Raw genomic sequence first — 20444 nt, 5'->3', positions numbered from 1 at the left:
CCTCTCCTTGCAGGGATGACAGTATAGGCTAAATAACTTTTGATTAGTCAGCATGTCACAGTGCTGACCATTCAGAAGCTGTCTAGCTTGTACTGTCATTCTTTTAAGGAGTGGAGAGAAAGATTTGGGGATTTCAAATCCCACCGCTTTCTCTCTTCTACTACAGCTGAGAATCTGGAGTATCTGCCTCCATCCTCCACCTGATAGCCGACACCAGTATATACGCTCAGTATGGGATAGGTGCAGGGAGGTTTCCTACACCATTCTTTTTTTAACTCAGCCTGGGGTCACACAGGCGCAGTGGGATTAGCATTCCTGTCCCAATCGCATGCTATTCTTTGCGGTTCAATTTACGTCCATATATTTTGTTTGGACACAAATCACACCGCAAAGTATCGGTTTGGGTATTGGGAGCATTTTCATGAGTACTCATGAAAATACTTGGTATTGGCACCAATACCAATATCAGTATCAGTGCATCCCTAATAAAGACCAATGCTTACTACTCAGTTGGGGTTATTTACTAAAACTGAAGAGTGCAAAAAAGGGTGCAACTCTACATAGAAACCAATCAGCTTCTAGATTTTATTGCCAAAGTTTAATTGAACAAGCTGAATTTAGAAGCTGATTGGTTACCATGCACAGCTGCAGCAGATTTTTCACCCTCCAGTTTTAGTAAATCAGCCCTATCACATGGACCTCAAAGATTTCTGAGTTGCCTTGAGTAAATAACCCCCAATGTTAAATATTTATGTTAATGTATATTAAAAATAATTATAGAGGGTTTTATTTTATGTATGGATGTTTTATTGTAATTGCCCTAATGATCTTATCTCTTTATGACAGGTCTTGTAGAAATCTGCCTGATGCACCCTCTAGACGTGGTAAAAACCAGGTAAGTCTGCAGTGAAATACAGATGTAACAATCCCCAGGAGTTTGGTGGATGATTTTTGTTCTCTGACACATGAAAGAAGGTATAGATTTGTAAATGATTAGGCATAAACCATTGTGTGCAGTCAGTCATAACATTATGATATCTGGCACCAAGCTGTCAATACTAGATCTTTTAGGTCCTGTAAGTTGCGAGTTGGGCCCTCCATGGATCAGACTTGTTTTTCCAGAACATCCAAGAGATGCTCAATGGATTGAGATCTGGAGAATTTGGAGGACAAGTCAACACATTGAACTCGTTGTGTTCTTCAAACCATTCTTGAGCCATTTTTTCAGTGTGGCAGGGTGCATTATTCTGCTAGTAGGGAATACCATTTCCATGAAGGGGTCTACTTGGTAAGCAACAATGTTTAGGTAGGTGGTATTTGTCAGGTAACATCAACATGAATGGTAGGACCAAGGTTTCCCAGCAGAACATTGCCCAAAACATCGCACTGCCTCTGCCAGCTTGTTTTCTTCTTATACTGAACCCTGGTGCCATCTCTTCCCCAGGCCGACACACAGACACCAGGCCATCCACATGATGTAAATGAAAACATGATTCTTCAGACCAGGCCACATTCCTCCCTTGCTCCGTGGTCCAGTTCTGATGCTCACATGCCCATTGCAGGCACTTGTGGCTGTGGAAGCCAGTCATCATGGGCACCCTGACCCTGTGGCTACGCAGCCTCTTACATAACAAACTGTGATGCCCATTTTTTCTGTACTCAACTACTAACAGCATGTTTACTTGCTGCCTAATATATCCCACCAACTTTCAGATGACATTGTAAATGGCAAAAGTAGGGACCAATCTGCTCTATGGGGTCTTAAGTAGCACCTAAGACCTATGTTTTTCATCGATTTTGTTATCACTAAAGCGGAGAGAAAGACAATAGACAAAAGTAAATGCCCCCCCCCCCAAAAAAAATGAATGAAAATCAGGCAAACCGAGAAAAAAAAGAAGACATTTTAAATGATTTGCAAATAAAACATAAAAAATGCACAGTGTCATAAATTAACATTGCATTTTTTTTTGTCTCCAGATAGACACATTGCACAAAGTTGATAAAAATACGCACTGATAATAACAAATCAAACCGAAAATAGTGATATATGAAATATTTATATACAGTTGTGGATATAAACTGTGAATACAATTTTTAGAATATAAAATAAATATTTAGTATATTTCTTAAGCTGAAATGATTGGTATATTAAAAAAGGTGAGAAAAAAGGAATCAGTGGTAGCAACAAAATATGACATAATATAAAACAAATGACAAAGAATACAGAATTGACATCTTTTGGATTCACAGTGTCAAGGGAATGGATGTGGTAACGTTCCCTTTGTAAAAGTATTCTTTCCCTGAGACCTCCCCTGGGGTTTGGTTACATTCTCTATGACCAATGTCAATGATTCATTAACTTAGTTGTTGGTGGTGTCAAAATGTGTTGCAATCGGTTTGTTATTATTACAGATTTAAGGTCTACAGTTGAACTACTTTTTCTGTGGGCGAAAAAAAGTTTCACAAGGCCAGGGAATTACATGTATTGAAACAACAATGTAGATACTTGAGAAAGACAAAAAACATCTTTCATATGTTCATCTTTAGAATCTACTGGATCTAAAGGTTTGCTCAGATTTTCTTCTATCTATGGACTTGGAATGGTACATTTTAAGGCCCCTTGGACATGGGCGTCATAATTTACTAATGTTTACTCAAGGACTTGTGACGCCCTTGTGTGAAGACCTGCGTATAGGCAGTCCCCAGGTTACAAACATGATAGGGTCTGTAGGTTTATTCTTAAGTTGAATTAGTATGTAAGTTGCAACAGGTACCTTAGATTGTACACCCCCTTGAGAGTTAGGGACTGATGTGAATGTACAATATATATATGTAGAGCGCTGCGTAAATTGATGGCTCTATAAAAGCACCTTAAATTAAAAAAAAATAAAAATAAGTGTAGCTCCAGCCAAAAAAAAAATGTTTTAGGTTTTTTGGATGGCATAGCTAAGGGTTAACACCCCTGTAATTTTAGTTTTGCTGTATGTGCCGCTGTTCAGGAGATTTCACCTAACTTCCTGTCCCTGTGACAGTTGGATTTTGAAAATTTTGGGTTGTTATGGAAACAATGATTGTTGATAAACCTTCAGTGGAGACATTGGAGACATCTTTTGCCCATGGTAAATCTTAAAGGATTAAGATTATGACACTCGTGTGCAAGGAGGGGCCTAAACGAGTAAACATGTGAGTAAATTACTGCACTCAAATGAAACATTTTCTATTTTTGTTTTTCTGCTCTGTACTCAGCGCTGTATTACTGATCTTTACTCAGCTGTGTGCAATGTCCCATAGACAACAATGCATCTCATTTCAGATCAGTAAAAAACTCAGCTTTTTTTACTCCGGTGTGCAATAGGCCTTAATGATAAGAACTTTATCAGTTTCTAAAATGTGAGTGTTTTATGAATCCATGTCTAATGTAGTTAGACACCTACATGGAGGAGGTCAGTTTGGGGTTTGGAGTATGCTAACTCCAAGAATTTGTTTTTTTTTACCCAGTGAGGAACCTTTCTTGCCAAGAATGAATACTATAGCAAAGTAATCCGTTTTTCTCTTTTTTTGATGATTCAGAATAACTAAAAAAGCATAAAAATTGGAACATAGGCAAGCTATTGATTTAGTTTTAATTGGCACTGGAGTTATGAGTGATCCTGTTAGTAGGTCTGTAAAATAGTTGACAACTAGTTGCTAGAACCACCCCCTTACTGTCAAACATAGAGGGAATGTCGAACTTGGATATGATGAAAGGAAAAAAAAAATTTAAAAAAACAACCAAATATGTTAACTCATGAGGAGATGAATTCCATACATACATTCCAACATAATGTCTGGTGGTCCTGAAATGCTTCCCTGTGTACAACACGATGTCCAGTAGTCCACAAGTAAGTCTATGTGGACTCCCCAGATCTTCTAGGACAGGAATGTCAAACAGGCGGCCCTCCAGCTGTTGTGAAACTACAAGTTCCATCATGCCTCTGCCTTTGGGAGTCATGCTTGTAACTGTCAGTCTTGCAGTGCTCATGGGACTTGTAGTTTGGCAACAGCTGGAGGTCCACCAGTTTGTCACTAGTAATCTAGGAGGAGTGAAGCCATCCAAACACTTAATCTCAGTCTAGATGTTTCATGAATAGCTCAGTTTCTTACATAAATTCTAATGTATGTATAATTAACTCTGGTATCTCCATGATTATTAATATGCAGATTGATTTGTTAGTGTTACTGGATTAAAATATCTCAGTTGTCCATAATATAATAAATTGTGAGTTTTTTAAGCTTTACCAACTGTTCCCATACAAGTACCTAAAACAAATCTGAGTTGTACTATTTGCCTAAAAAAATCTGTGTGAAATGAATGCATTATATTTTCTATCTTGTCTTGTGTGAAACATTTGCAGATAGCCATTGGCAGGATGTGATGTAGTCTACAGCTTCTGGATTGACATAAGGGAGGCGGCAGGGAAAGTTGCCTTGCTTCCTGTGAGATGGTATCTTTTACCATTAGGTTGTGTTTGCATAGCCTCCTTGGCGGTATTCCTGAGTGTAGCTCGGGGTAAAGTTTCAGTACCACAAGCGGTAACCCCGAGCTACACTCAGGCTTACCATGCGGCGCTGCTCCGGGATCTGTTCTTCTCTTACCTTGTCCTGCGATGTCCCCTGTAATGTCCTCCGGCGGATGCCGGCATCTGTCTTCTGGGTTCCGTCCCCTGCGACATCGGGACGTACGGGGACGGAAGGGCGGGAAAATTTGAAAATGACAAAAAGTGACAGTCACTAAATTCACTAAAATAACATAGTAAAACATTACTGTATCAAACCATTTCACATACATTTTGTCCCGAGTGCTTTGTCCTGTGCCCTGCCTACATTTTTACTGTTCTTTCTGCCTGGAAACTGAGAAATGTCCATGGCGTCCAAAAAGCGTCCCTTTAGGTCAAAATCGGTTTTAGACCAGCTAGAGAACAGCGATAGTAAATTAGAACCACTTGCAGAATTGAGTGATAATGATTCGTGGGGAAATTCGTCATCGGACACTGAAAACGATTTTGCGACTTTGCTCGGTGATGAGCAAACTTGGCGCTATATTTCAAATTTCATTGTTTTTGGTTTGATTACATTATTGAATTAAATTTATTATTATATTATTATTTTTTATGATTATTAAATTATAATTTATGATTTCGTGTTTCAAATTTTAACATACCCGGGATGTTTACTAGACTCTTATTCGGACAGATTTCAGTGAGTTATTCCTAAAAATTACAGGCCTACAATAAAAAAAATACATATTTCCATGCAAAAAAAATTTCCCACTTTGAGCACAGAAATATGGACATAATCAGACCGCTAGGGAGGTTAAATGTTGACTGAAAGTACTGACCTTAATTATCCTGGCTGTGAGATAGTAGCAGTCATCCCCATCCTGTAATTTTTGGAGAACGAGCAACTAACTGAGAAAAAGAAAACTAATTCAGCCACCACATCTAAGTACTGGTAAGCTGTATTATATTACATTATGTTCCTGAGTTTGTATACACTTTAAGGCTCTCTATATATGGCTGGATGATGGGCTTTAAATAGAAATTTGGGCTGAAATTAGGATCTGCACTCTATACCGGCTTTTAAAAGAAATCTAACAACATGTGAACTTTATGGCCTTGTAGCTAAAGCACGTTGTAAAAGCTTTAAACAGAGCTGCAATAAAGGCCATTTACATGAGCAAGATGGATCTAGTGTAAATGGCTGATGAAAAGAAAACTTGTCGTCTTAAAATGCTGGGGTACAGACCACAGCATATAAACATGAAGTTGAATGTACCTTAAAACGAATATAGACAAATCCACATAAAAGCATTTGTGCCCTAAGAATAATGTTTTTTCCTACTACACAATCTATTTGCCCAGTGTTGGATTGTCAGGGTAAACACATTTTTGTATTTCCTCATATTAGTAACTGTAACTTTTTGTTTTTTGATTTTGATAAATTAATAAAATTGACTGCGTAGTACTGAGATTATCAAGGATTAAAAGTGATCTTCAGTACAAAAGAATGATCAACCCTGACTCACAATTACAGCCTTAGGGGTTCCTTCGCGTCCAGACTCCACCCGATTATTCTTCATCATAAGAGGACAGCTTGGTTGAAATTTCTGACAATAGTGAGATTGATGAATTTGTTGTGGATGGAGTGAAGTAGAGGTCAGTACAGTACAACTAGTACAATGGAGGGGAAAGGTGGCATAGTCAATTCACACTGAGCACTATACTTCATCTGGTGTCACTTTTGATAGACTTTGAATAATGAAGGAGAAGTTGACATTGCTATTGTCAATAGGGTGGCACAATCAAGTCATTGTATATGCAGGATATTTATAGAGCACTTGGTGTTTTCATTCCACAGGCATTTTACACTCTTTAATTTATTTGGGAAGTGCAATCTATTTGTGAAGTGCAATCTGTTTGTAATGTTTTAGACAAGTTGCATGTAGTAGAGCCAAAGTATATAGAAAAGATAGTAACACAATGAAGAAGGAGCAATAGTAGAGCCAGTGGTGTCACATTTCTCTTGTTGCATCCAAAGACAAACTTTAAAAAAAGCCATAGTTTCAGTGGGATTGATTTACATTGGAGGGAGTGGGTGGGTACACTCAGCTATCATAGTTCTTGTATTAACACACCAAATTTACTTTCAGGCCCCATTCACATCGTATTTTGTGGCACGTTTTCCCGCAACATGCATCAACTCTGAATCCTATCATCAGGGTTGCTACCAGGGGCAAAATCACTCATCTTCCTCAGTCTAAGAAACCTAGGAAGCAAACTGAAAAGTCATCTCCATCCACCTCTGCTAAGAAGTGCCCCTTTTGCTTCAACAGATGCTCAGCTTCCACTTGGAGGTCTCCCAAGCTGGGCTCCCCATCCTGCAGCAAATTATGGCACTCCAAAGCTCCTAAGTCCATCAACAAGCCCTACTCAGCATAAATGTGTGTTCCCACTTTCCAGAGTGTGTGTGTCTGGGGGGGGGGGGAGTCTTTTAACCTTTGCAGATACCTGGACATCATTCATTTGCATGCATCACTGCATGTGTCCAGGAGGTCATGTCCCAAGGTTACAGGCTTGTTCCATGCCTCTCCTTGTTTTCTTGCCTTAAACTTCCCATTGCCCCCTCAATCACTTACTGATCTTCATCTGTCACTCTCTGGACAAAGTAGTAATTGCCTCAGTCCCCGCTGTAGAGAGTTTTCAGGGGTTTTACTCAAACCTGTTCACTTTTCCAAAACCCAAAGGGGGTTTCCCTGTCTTGGAACTTACAGACCCCAATGTTTACATTTGGCCCCAAAATTTTTTTAATGGAACCATCCTGATCTATCATTGCTTTCTTACCAGGGGGACCTGGCTTTGGTCGGCATAAAAGATGCCTACTGACATGTGTACATCTTCCCATCTCACAGATGCGTACTGCCTTTCCTCTATCAGTTCATGGCCCTGTCAGTCCATGTCCTGTCTTCTGTACCTTGGGTGTTCACCCAAATGCTGATCCCAGTGTTGAGGAAGGAAAAGAAGTCCCAGGAGCTGCACATCACATAACGCCCTCATTTGAAGAGCGGAAGCAGCTTCAGTCTAGATGCCATCCAGGCCACACCCCTGACATATTCCAACCTGCCAATGGGGCTTAGTTATGGGAAATGGGCCCCAGTGTTGGTGTTGTTGCACTCTCAGGGTATTCCAATTGTGGGCTACATGGAATATGTTTCATTTGTATAATTAACATTCCAAAAGGGAACAACTTGTTTTTTTAAATATAAACATTTAATTTGTGATAAAAGATTCCTGGAGCTCTATAGGTTAGCCAAAGACATAGTACAGCAGACACTGCCAGTTTATTGTTCAAGTTTGTCTTACAACAAAAATGAAAATATCTGTAAAAATCATATTTTTTTTTCATTATAAAGAATATATGACTGATTTGTAAGACATTTTGTAATTTAAAGGATATGTTCACCTTTGGAACATGTTACATATTCCACCCGGTTTTAAGGTGGAACATGTAACATGTTCTCATAGCTGCAGCTGTGCTCGTCGCCCCTCTCCCTGTGACAGATAGTACTGGGAGAAGTTTCCCCATACTATCTGTCAAATTTGAAAACAGCGCCCACACGGCCGCATCATTCATTCATGAATGAATGAACTGCAAGTCCTGGCAGCCTTAGCGGCTGTGTGCTTGTAGTTTTCAGTGAACTACCACAGCTCTGTGTAGCGCCATGGTAGTTCATTGAAACTTCCTGTCAGAATATCTGCTTCCTCTTACATCCCGTATGACAAGCGGATATTCTGACAGGTCTGCAGGAGACCTGCATGACATCAGCGATCTACTGATTGCTGGTGCAATGCTTTCCAGACTCCTTTGGACAAAAATAATAAATGTACATACCTGTTAAAAAATGTGCATGTATTATTTTTATCCAAAAGGTGAACTTATCCTTTAATGTTAAAGTAGAACTTTAGTCAAAAAAAGTCCTGCTAGATCAATTCAGGCTGACCCCTTCTCTTTTGCAGGTATAGCTATGTAAAACATTAAAAATAAGTGCCTATCCTGTTTAAAATCCAGTAATACACTGTCTCACCCTGTTCTGCATATGCTCAGTTGCTCTCTGTTTTTTGGCACTGTGCTGAAAATGTAGAAGCCGATCTGTTGACAGCCTAAAGACTTACTGCTGCTCAGGGGCTGTGGGCTTCAGCAAAATGGCAGGAACAATTCTGAAGGCAATTTACAGCACACAGTTATTTTGGTAGCCATGCAAAGCAGTGTGATTACAGTGAAGCACACGGACACAGCTTACAGTGAAACAGCACACAGTTAACCTTTTGATCACCCCTCATATTAATCCCTTCTTGCCCAGTGCCATTAGTACAGTGTCAGTGCTTTTTTTTTTTAGCACTGATCACTGTATTGGTGTCACTGGGGAATGCCCGGCCGCAGTCCCGCTATAAGTTGCTGATTGCTGCCATTACTAGTAAAAATAAACAATAAAAATAAAAAATTCCAGTATCTATACCGCTATTTGTAAACGCTATAACTTTCACGTAAACAAATTAATTTGCATGTATTGGGATTTTTTTAGCAAAGACATGTAGCAGAATACACTTTGCCCTAAATTTTTGACAAAATTAGATTTTTTAAATTTTTTTACTGGACATATTAGCAAAAAGTCAAAAATATTGCTTTTTTTTTCAAAATTGTCAGTCTTTTTTTTTTTTTATTAGCGCAAAAAAAATCGCACAGGCGATCAAATACAACTGAAAGAAAGCTAAATTTTTTGGAGAAAAAGGATGTAAATGTCATTTGGGGGCAGCGTTGCATGGCTACGCAATTGTCAAGTAACGCAGCGCCGTAACGCAAAGAAAGGCCTGGTCAGGAAGGGGGGATATCCTCAGGATGGCAAGTGGTTAAAAACACTGGCTCTACCATTTTAGTCTACAACTGCTATACTCTCATGAGTGTATATATTGTAATGATACTTTTTTTCTCTTTTTGTTAGAACAAAGGCAGGTGTTACATATTGGGAGCATTCTGTTTGATGTGCTAATCGACTTTTTTGCTCCTGTGATTGGCTGCTTCTCTCATTACTTTTTTTTTAAATAATTATACTGGGTCTGGTCATGTCATGTTACCAGGCAGACCTTCCAATTTCCTTTAGGTCCAGTAAATTAATGAAATTGCCTCTCTCTCTGTATATGATACAGAAGCAGGTAGGAGTTTGCAATAAAATTTGCTAAATGCCTCAGTGACCTGGAGAGTCACGGTTCTTCTCTACCTTAAAGATTCTCTTTAACTTGTTACTTGTTTTGACATATCACACCAGTAATCAAATAACATGAAGAATTGGATCACAGGTGGAATTGCAATGTCACTGATGTTACTGCAGTAGTCTGTGGGGTTGACTAGAAGGGTTACGTAAAAGATTTAGACCAGCAACTGTCATTCCTGTGGACAACACTGTACAGGAATCCAGTACCTGCTGATAGCTCTCTGTCTACATAATCTAAAACAAAAGCTTCTGTCAGCGTAACCAAGTAGTCTCCTATAACAGAAAACCCACAGGAATGTCTACTCAGCAGAGAAGAATTAGTAGCATCACCTACAGCAGAGGTTCCCAGAATCTGGTTTAGAACCACAAGTTCCTGAATGTGATTTGCAGTGCACTAATATGCTTTGGCCTTTTTTAAATAAGACAATCTGAGAATCTCTCTTTCTGAGCTGTGCTGCACATCCTACTGTACATCCAACATTGCTTAGTGCTACATAAGGTGGTATTAAACTCCTTTTTTTCTATTTTTACCTACAGGTAAGCTTATAATAAAAACTTACCTGTATTAAAATTAATATCTTCTAAACATGCACTGTTCAGGAGATATTCTAGTGAGCGGCAGACGGTGATGTCACCGGCACATGTACTCTGAAGGGGTTGTCTTTATGTGGATTTCTTGCAGCAATTAACAGGAGAGAGGGATGAGGGGGAAGGATACTTCAAAGCAGGAGGGCAGTCTATTATACACAAATCCTCTAGCAGCAGCCTTAGTTGGAAGAAGAATGGGATAGTCAGTTAATCTGAGATTCTTTATGAGCAGTCCCAGACCTTGCAGCAACTTCTGGCATTCAAAACCAAAAGCTCAGCTCCACCTGCAGTATTAAGCAAGGGCCTTACTCACAATGCCAAGGAATAGCTGTCGCCCACCAGCTTCAATGCAACACTTTTCTAGAATGTAAGGATCGTTCTTTAGGCCAGCTTCCATAGGTGATACCCTCCTGAAAATATATTTCTATCAGCTTACTTCAGGCACTCAGCCAGGCACAAACAAAGCTCTTCAATACAAAGGCTGCATCCCAGGGGCAACAGCCCCAGGAGAAAAAACAGCCCTTTGAGAAAGCCTCACAAACCTTTATCTTCTCCCTCAGCCACCTTCTGGGTGCCCCTTTTAGGAATTGGCTGAAGTCAAATTCATAACAGCATTGATTGACCCTCCTATTTATTCTCTGGAAGTTTCTAACAGAGACATGCTGGAGTAATCAACCGCCAAGCTTAGGGAAACCCTACCAGCCCTAGGAAACAGATTACTACTCTACTGTGTACAGCAGAGCCACTTAATTAAAATTGTTGAAAATTAAGTTTAGTCTAACAAAGGCAGGGTGCTACACGTATCCAAACCAGCCATGAGGCAGTTAACATTTTCAACAGAAGGTCAGCAATGGCAACCCCTATACTTATGAGAGGCTTACTTTAACCACTTAAGGACTGGCCGCCCACAATGTACTGCAGATTGGCAGCCTGTACAGGCACAGCGATGTACCTGTACATCGCTGGCTTCTTCCGGATACGGGGTGCAAGCAGACACCCTCCGCTGTGATTCTACACAGCGGGAGTTTGTCAGCAGGTCCAGGTCAATGATTCATGGGCGGGACCTGCTGACCTGCTGTATCCAATCACAGCCCAGAGCCCTGTGTTGGCAATCAACACAGAGCTCTGTACAGAGGGAACGGTCTTTTTGTTTCTTCTCCCTGAAAAGCAGGGAGAAGGAACAAAGGCATTTTTTAGTAAAAAAACAACACAGAATACACCCATTAACACTGGTTAAATACACTTAACCCCTTGATTACCCTGAGATATTAACCCCTTCCCAGCCAATCTCATTTGTACAGTGACAGTATTATCACTGATCATTCTATTAGTGTGACTGGTGATGTCAGTGTCAGTCAGTGTCACATTTCCCGCCGCATTATCACAGTCCCACTATAAGTCGCTGATCACCGCCATTAGTAGCATTCAAAAAATAAATAAATACAAATTCCAGTATATATACCACAGTTTGTAGGCGCTATAACCTTCACTCAAACCAATCAATATATTCTTATTGCAATTTTTTTTACCAAAGACTTTTGAATACTTTTTGCCCTAAATTTATGAAGAAATTGGATTTTTTACATTTTTTATTGGATATACTTTATAGTTGAAAGTAAAACATATTGGGTTTTTTTTTTTCTAAATTGTCTGTTTTTTCGTTTATATAATAAAAAATAAAAAACCCAGTGGTGATCAACTACCACCAAAAAAGAGCTCTATTTTTGTGAAAAAAGGATACAAATTTTGTTTGGGTACAGTGGTGCATGATCACTTAATTACCAGTTAAAGTAACACAGTGCTAAACAGCAAAAATTATCCTTGTTATGAAGGGGTTAAAACTTTTCTAGAGCTGAATTGGTTACGGCCCTACATGTAAACAAATAGGGGAAAACCAAAGAGGAGAAAAAAAAGGGACAAACTGGAGTTGAGATTGCTGGATGCCACTGTAATGAAGCTACTTAATTCTATTGTATGTGTAAAAATGCATTTGTTATGTTATTCCTTGTATGTATTGCTTGCTATAAGAATCTAGACTGAATACGTGACAAGTATAGTGAGATATAAAAATTCTTTTTAGATGAGGATTGGTATCTAGATGTAATCGGTGTACAGTATATATAAGTTTATATCATTTTTATTTATTAGGATACATGTAGTGAGGTTTAGAAAAGCCATAATTTGTCTGTTTCATAAAATGGTATTATATATGTACTTCACTCTGGATTTTATTAGCTGTTTTATAACATGGAAAGTAAATGGTAATAATATTTTCTTCAGTCTAGGATGACATCATATAAAACCGCCTCTGCACCCTGAAACGTATGATGTACCACAAATAAGCTATGTAAAGTCATTCAATTAAAAACTTAAAAGTATGAATGGGCTTAAGAGGTTGCTATTACTTAAAGTGGCCCTGTCACTACAGGGTCACTTTTACCAAAGAGAATACCTCTAAAATAAGAGTTTATACTTATCTCTCCAGTGGTATATGTATTTAAAAGCTGGCACATCTCCCCAGCTGCTGCAAGTACTTGACCATTGGATGAGTCAAATACTTCCTCCCTCTCCAGCCTCCCTCTCCAGCCCCAGTGGTTTATCTCGCAGGCTCACAGTCCTGTACTGACAAACATGCCAATGGGAGGGACCATAACAGGTGGAGGGAGAGCAAGTACTCCGAACATCCAGAAGTACAGGATGCTTACAGCAACCATAAGTATATAGGCTTTTTTTTTTACAGGTGACCTATTTTTTCATGGTGACCCTGTTTGTTAACGTGTATCGTTAGAATATTTCTTAAGTAGTTACTCGATGTTGCCCGACATGAATTTTTATACATCCAGTACTATGGGCTATTGGGTATTTGGTTTTAACTGTGACCCTGAGGAGGGGTTGTTGTGTTGATATTGCATTGATGTGGAGATGTCCTTAGTTTTTTTCTGGCCCTGATGAAGGGAGATTTTTGGAACCCATAAACATTTCCAATACTCTTTGGATTGTCCCCCTGACTTTTATTGGAATAAATTGTATCTGGACCTCTTAGCAGTGGTGTGGCTCTTCAGTTTATATTTTGTTGCATCGCATTGCAAGCCAAGGAGACCATGGAGATTCTCTGGGGTGTAGATGCTGCCTGCCCGGGAACCAAATTATTTACATCAACATCAATACTTTAAGATAGCAATATCAATGTGATAACCTTATGTGTCCAGTGCAATTGTTCCACTTTTCTCAGTCTCTGTGACCTGGTAGAGACCTGTGGAGTGTCTGCGCATGTGTGGGATCTTGTTTCAAGATGGTAACATGGAGGTAGAGTGGCAAAGGTGAACTTTGACTTAAAGGAAGACAATCGTGAACTCCATGGATCAGTAATTGTATATATGTATTTTTCCATATACAGACAATTATTGAACCCCTTGTTACTGTATTGTCTCATGTACTGTCCCCCACTGTATTGTACAGCACTGAGCAAACCTTTTGGCGCTATATAAATACTGTATAATAATATTAATAATTATTAGAGGTTTAAAATTGTAATTGTTTTTAAACCCACACCATTAAACTTTCAATAAATTATTCAAATGTGGTAAAGATACAGCGAGCGCTCAGAATAAAAATGTCACGAGCTGCGCATGCACCAACATAGGAACCCCAAAACCTAGTGAACAATAAGGAATATAGAAATGGTGCAGCGCTATTAAGTACTAAATAAAATTAAATAAAATCAATAAAAGATTTGAGCAGGCTTGATGCGGACAGGTCAGCATATTAGTGCTCCATAAATATAAATTGCTCTAGTGACTTCCAGTAAATCCATGTGACTTAATCCGTGCGAAAGACTGTAAAAAATGGGCACTCACCAGATGCACATAAAATATGCCCATTAAGCTGAATATGAATCTGTAGGGAGCCCCTTTAAGTAGATCTGTCAGACAGCATGGAACCAGGATCCCTCCTCTGGACACAAGCTTCCTCTGCAGCCACGCTTCCACTGGGGCCCTCTGCAATCTTTAGCTCAGGTCAGAGCCAATAACATAAATGCCTCATAGTGTAGTATTAAATGTGAATTTATTGTTTAAAAATAGTATCTAGATGATCATCCAAAGTAAATCCGCAATATACATATAAAAAAGCTATAGTTTAGCTACTGGAAAAACATGTGGCTGATCAGCCACTCACTAGATGGCCACCGGACCTTCATGCGGCTCCAGCAGCGTGACGTCACGGCGTACGGCTCCTCCTTAACGTGTTTCGTGCGCAAGCACGTTATCAAAAGGGGTGTGCCTAATGCCAGACGTCCATTATCTCCTGTTATGCCCGCAAGGCAGGCGCCATTTTCCTGAATACCATGCGGCTTTACACTAGGGCACCATTGTACTGGTGTCCATATAATCGGCTTTTGAAGTGTATGCGCATGCACGAGCGCCACATCCAACAGACTAAACAAATATTGGATGCCATTTTCATGAAGACCTAGCAATATAGGAACATACTGAATCAATGCAATATATACATTTCGCCAGACATTGTGGGTTCATATACCCAACCAATTGTAATACTCCACAAAATCGTATATTAACGATAATAATAATATTATAAACCGCACAAATTATGAAGGGATAAATTATAAATGACAGCCCACTCCCTCATCCTGCATGCCCACTAACCAGATAAACCCAATGGGGCCTGGATATTACATCTTGATTGATGGAGGCTTCACCGCCCTGTTATTCTAAGAAACAGGCTGGAGGATTGTGACAAATCCTTTAACTGACAGAAATCTGCCCACACTTTGCTATTGCCAAAAATGTGACGTGACCAGCAGTAGAGGACTAGAAGCTCCTCCTGACAGGGATTCCCTGCAGGCAGGCTAGGAAAGATATGGGTCATGTGACAACTGTATATCGATTTCGAAAAAAGGTACTTTATTTTAAATTTTTTAATAATTACAGTGCTATCATCCACACACAGAAAGAAAAGGGATAATGTGAATTCAATTTTAGCTAGGCAGGGTAAAAGTCCACTTTAAGAGAAGTATCCAAAACAAAACAAAGTAGCCAAAGTTCTTTACCTCCTAGATTGTAAGCTCCAAGGAGCAAGGCCCTCCTCTCCCTCTTGTATTGAACTGTATTGTTGCTGTATTGTCTCCCTTTATACTGTAAAGTGCTGAGCAAACTATTGGCGCTATATAAATTCTGTATAATAATAATAATAATATTTGTCAGGGGTTTTATCATGGCTCTGCACTGGCCTTCCTGGGAGTGTATATCTACTGTAGCCATTATAAGGGGTCCCCAGTCTCCCCGATGGATTGTTTATTTTATGTTATATTATGAATGCCACATCAAGAGCGGACGTGGGTGGGAAAATTAAGCACTAATATCTAAGATAGAAAAGAGCAGAGTTATTATAGAATATAGAAACCAGGGGCTGACTTGGCTAGTAATTACCCTATTCATTTTGGGTGGACTGGCCCTTTAAAAGTTGAAGACAAAATTAGCATGTACCCATCACTGCTTTTAGAAAAAACTGCCATTTTCAAACCCAGGAACATTTCTGGGGACACATCTGTAAAACCGAAGAGTGTCCTTGGAATTGAGGACAGTTAGTAATTATACCTCCACTTATTACAGTAGATGGTGTGAGCTTCTAAACGTGGGGAGGCACTTAGGTCATCAGCATGGAAAATAAACAGAACAACTGCTGACTGAAGATCCCCAGGCACATTAGGTCTGCACTTTGTGTAGAAGTTTTCTTTTTTTTCCTGTTTGGTTTGTTTGAGTAAACAGCCCCTACCAGGCCAGAAGAAAATTGGTTCCTTTGCGTGACAGGGCTGTAGGGCTGAAACGTGGGAGAAAGGCAGAACACAATGCTCATTGATATTCATGAGGAGTATGGAAGTTTGTGTAGTTGTGTAGTACCGGCTGTAGGATCACACTAAGCAGAAGTTCACCAGTCTCCTTTCACTAAGAGGTTTCATCACAGCCTTCCTGTCATTTATATCCGTCTGTTTAGTGAGATGCCAGCACACAGTGACTTGGAATTGCCACACAATCGTTTCCATACCCCGATAGTCTATTTTACTCGTTTTAGGAGGATAATGTCCATTTTTCTATTATCGTTAAAAGCATTTGATTTATTTTCTTGCTCAGAGCAATTACAGATAATTGTTCTTGCTTGCTGTAGGAAACTAAATCAACCCATTTCCGCACTGACAGATTAACTGAGCACAATAAATAGAAACGCAGTGTATATTAAGGTGGCTTGCTAGCTGCCTTGAGGTACTGTAGCTCAAGTGTTTTCTTGCAGTGCTGTGGCTCAGTGGTTACCTTGCAGTGCAGTGTCTTAGTGGTTCCCTTGCTGTTTTGTTGTACATTGTTTGCCTTGCAGTAGTGTGGCTCAGTGGCTACCTTGCTGTGCAATGTCTCAATGGTTGCCTTGCAGTGCAATGTCCCAATGGCTGTCTTGCAGTGCAATGTCTCAGTGGTTGCCTTGCATAACGTTTGGCTCAGTGGTTGCCTTGCAGTGCTGTGGCTCAGTGGTTACCTTGCAGTCCTGTGGCTCAGTGGGTGCATTGCTGTTGTGTTGTTCATTGTTTGCCTAGCAGTACTGTGGCTCAGTGGCTATCTTGTAGTGCAGTGGCATAGTGTTTGCCTTGCAGTACTGTGGCATGGTGGTTGCCTTGCAGTGTAATGGCTCAGTGGTTGTCTTCCAGTGCTGTGGCTCAGTGATTGTCTTAGAGTACTGAGGCTTGGTGGCTGTCTTGTAGTACTGAGGCTCGGTGGTTGTCTTGCAGTACTTGGTCTTGCTTATCTTGCAGTACTGTGGCTCAGAGGTTGGCTTGCAGTACTGAGGCTTAGTGGCTACCTTGCGGTCTCATGGCTGGGTAGGTTTCTTGCAATGCTCTAGCTCAGTAGTTGCCTTGCAGTGCTGTAGCTGGGTAGGTTTCTTGCAGTGCTATGGCTCTGTGGCTGCTTTATAGCACTGGAGTCCAGAAGTTCATTACCTATTGGTACATAAGCTTTATGAAGTTGGCATGGTTTTGCTGTTGTTTAGGTTTCCATTGGTTGCTGTGGTTTTCTCTCAAAGCAAAAACATACTACATCTAAACCATAGGGGCTGTGCTAATATGCTGGAGTTGTGCTTTAACATATTACTGTAATTACAAAAGTTATTTTCATTTTTTTTTTTTAGATCTGAAGCTCTCATTGAAAATATTCTTGGTAGCCTCTTTTTGGGAGTCCCATGATATTCCTCAATCAGAATTCGTCCGCTATCTCCAACATTGGGTAACGTTATTGCGCAGGAATTCCACTTATCTGTTCTGGAAAACTGCGTTTGAGCATATCTGCCAACATTACCCTGGCTTTCCAGGTCTTATCTCAGCCATTTATGCTTCTCCGAATGGTCGCTGCTCCCATACTGCCCTCTCCGATGTCACCCAGAGGGAACGGGCTCTGGCAATAGAGGTAGATATAATGGACAATTAACACAGCTACCTTGGAGGCAGCATAAAAGATGCTGCTCCGTTGGTACTGGGTTCTAGCCCATATTATTCTTGCAAACCCATCGTACAGTGACCGCTGCTTTCGGGGTTGTGGCCAGTGGGGATGTTTTTCATAATTAGTGTACATGTCCTAAATTTAGTTGGGTTCTGGTCCCATGTATTTTACCTCGTCTTTACTGTATTCCATTTTCCCATACGTAGAGAGGCCAAGTTTGCTGTACTACACTGCACCATACCAGGTTGGTATGCCCATCAGTGGAGGCTCGCCTCCTACCTTTTCTTGTCAGCCACCAGAACAATAGCCCAAGCCTGGAAAATGCCATCTGTCCCCTTTCAAGGGGTGAGAGATCATATGACTACCCTTATGCTCAATGAGCAGATGTCTAGTATCTGCGATGACTTGCAAGCTAAGTTCCTCAAAGTCTGGGAACCGTGGTTGATGTATGCTTTTCCCACTCTTTCCCAAGCCAGTTTGGGCTTATTCTGATGGGAAGTCCTGTTGTTCCCGAGACCTTGTCCTCCTCCTCCTCCTCTCTCCTGCCTCCTGCCCCTGGGCAACACTTAAGTTTTTCTGTCCTTTCTTTCCACCTTAGCTACAGGTATGCACTCCTTATCTGCTGCTTTATCCTCTAGTCTTGTCTCTTTAAGTTGGGCTCATCGCCCTTACCCTCCTGCATCTACGTGAGCTACGGAAAGTAGCTCTGCATGGGTGTTGATGGCCCCGAGGAGCTCCCTGCCACCATGCAGAGGTCCCAACCGGTCCTCTACCCTTTGAACCTTATGAGGTGTGCTGCTGCTGCTGTGTCAGTTTCTGACTGCTTTATAATACCTTTATTTTGCTACCTTTGCTTTTATGTGTGCCTATTCCTGTCATGATTGTCATTGATAGCCCCTGCATGGGCAGACCAGTCACCTGTTCATTACTTGTTAAAACCAATAAACATTATTAAAATAGAAAATATTCCTGGTAATCCTGCCATGAAGGCCTTTGTTCAGGCATTTCTTGTTATAAGGTGACATCTGTCTACAACATTTACACCTGCGTTATCACCCTATCACATGCACCCCTGGTGGAAATTGTAATCAGTCATGCACATTGTGCATTGTGATCCACCATAGTCAGGAAGCCATTCCAGAGCAATGATGTGCAGCCAATACTGGAGTGAGTATATCTAGATAGGAAGTGACAGAAAAAGAATGAAGACTGAGATCAGTAGTGCTGAGATGGAAAAAGGTTTTAGTAAATCAATCTCAAAATGTCATAGCACAAAAAATAGAATGTTAGGTGTCCAGAAAAAAAATGATGTGTACATTCAATTACATTATTATAATATCTTTGCATCTCTAAGCTCCAGTGCAAGAATATGATGGGCCACACTAGTGTAGCACCCTCTACTGCGCTGGTAGGGTAGTGTAGGTAAATTTGTTGTGTATGTCTCATGGTAACTATGTGAGTCTCTATTTAGGTTGAGTTACTGTAGGTTAGGCTGAATGGCTTAACAGGTTGGGACTCTATCGCTTCCACCTGATTCTGGAGGACCATGGAACCTTCCAGAAGCCATTGGGCAGAAGTGGTGGAGACCTAATCTGCATGTTATGGGAGTCTAACGAATCCCAGGTTTGGAGGTCTTGGTAGAGTGGTGAGACCAACTCATAAATATGGGAGAGTCTGGCTGGCACGGGAGTCGGGTGGAAGATGGAGTGCTAAGGAGGCTGTAGGTGGCCTGGGAGGGGATCCCTAGGTTTAGGTAGGGGTGCTAGACTCCAAGCTGGGCTTGAGCTGGCTCAGGAGGGTCCATTCAGCATTATGGCATGAATAGGATAAAGGCCTGGGCGCAGTGGGAGCAAGGAGGAAAGAGTGAGTACATCAACACATCCAGGAATCTACAAGGAAAGAGACTGCCACATATAGCAAGCTTACAAAGGACAGCGCTGTGCGTAATCCTTTATCCTTGTCCTGGGAGATCTTCAGAGCAGAGGACTGGTAGTGTCAGCAGGCTGTGGAGCTGGGAGCAGTTCTACAAGGGAGAGGAGACATCTTTGCATGTGATTTGCAACAAGCTAAGCTAACTTTCAGAGGGGTTGCAAGTCCCTAGCCAATAAGGGACAATTGCTACTGATCTGTAATAACTGACCGCTTTCAAGGAAAAGAACAGTTCAGGATCTGTTTCTGTAAATAGGAAGGAAGTTGTCCCCAGGCATTGATTCAGTCAAGTTGGGTATCCCATAATCCCTATTACTCTATCCAAGTTACATCCCCTAATAAATAACGAAAACCAAGCTTATGGACTGTTCACTGACTGTAGATGAATTTGTGGAAAATGCATGTTTCCTGGCTTTGTGAAACTTAGAGGGATTCTGAAACACAGCAGCCCTCAAGAGGGTAGCACTACACTAATATAGTCACCAGTCATTAGATTTGATATGGTGGCATCATAGTTCTTGATGTCCTTTTATTACCATGTTTAGCAAATGGCTTGACATAGATACTGCTGCCACCAGAGCCTTCCTGGAGTATTCCCATAGGCCTTAAAATGGAACTTCACT

General features: G+C 40.7%; 1 protein-coding gene across 3 annotated transcripts in view; it reads left to right on the top strand.

The window, feature by feature from the left end:
* The window catches only part of SLC25A21 (solute carrier family 25 member 21), a 533123-nt gene that overhangs the window by 279757 nt on the left and 232922 nt on the right, over window positions 1–20444 (top strand). For all 3 annotated transcript variants that reach the window (XM_089680272.1, XM_089680270.1, XM_089680271.1), the window contains exon 3: window positions 847–895. In XM_089680272.1, the coding sequence (XP_089536398.1) occupies window positions 847–895 (49 nt within the window). The remainder of the gene's footprint in view (window positions 1–846; window positions 896–20444) is intronic.

Source organism: Staurois parvus, unplaced genomic scaffold (assembly GCF_062004578.1).
Source record: "Staurois parvus isolate SC_StPar_1 unplaced genomic scaffold, SC_StPar_1.0 ptg000237l, whole genome shotgun sequence".
NCBI lineage: Eukaryota > Metazoa > Chordata > Amphibia > Anura > Ranidae > Staurois > Staurois parvus.
The sequence above is the reverse complement of the archived record's forward strand: the minus strand, read 5'-3'. Positions and strand labels throughout refer to the sequence as shown.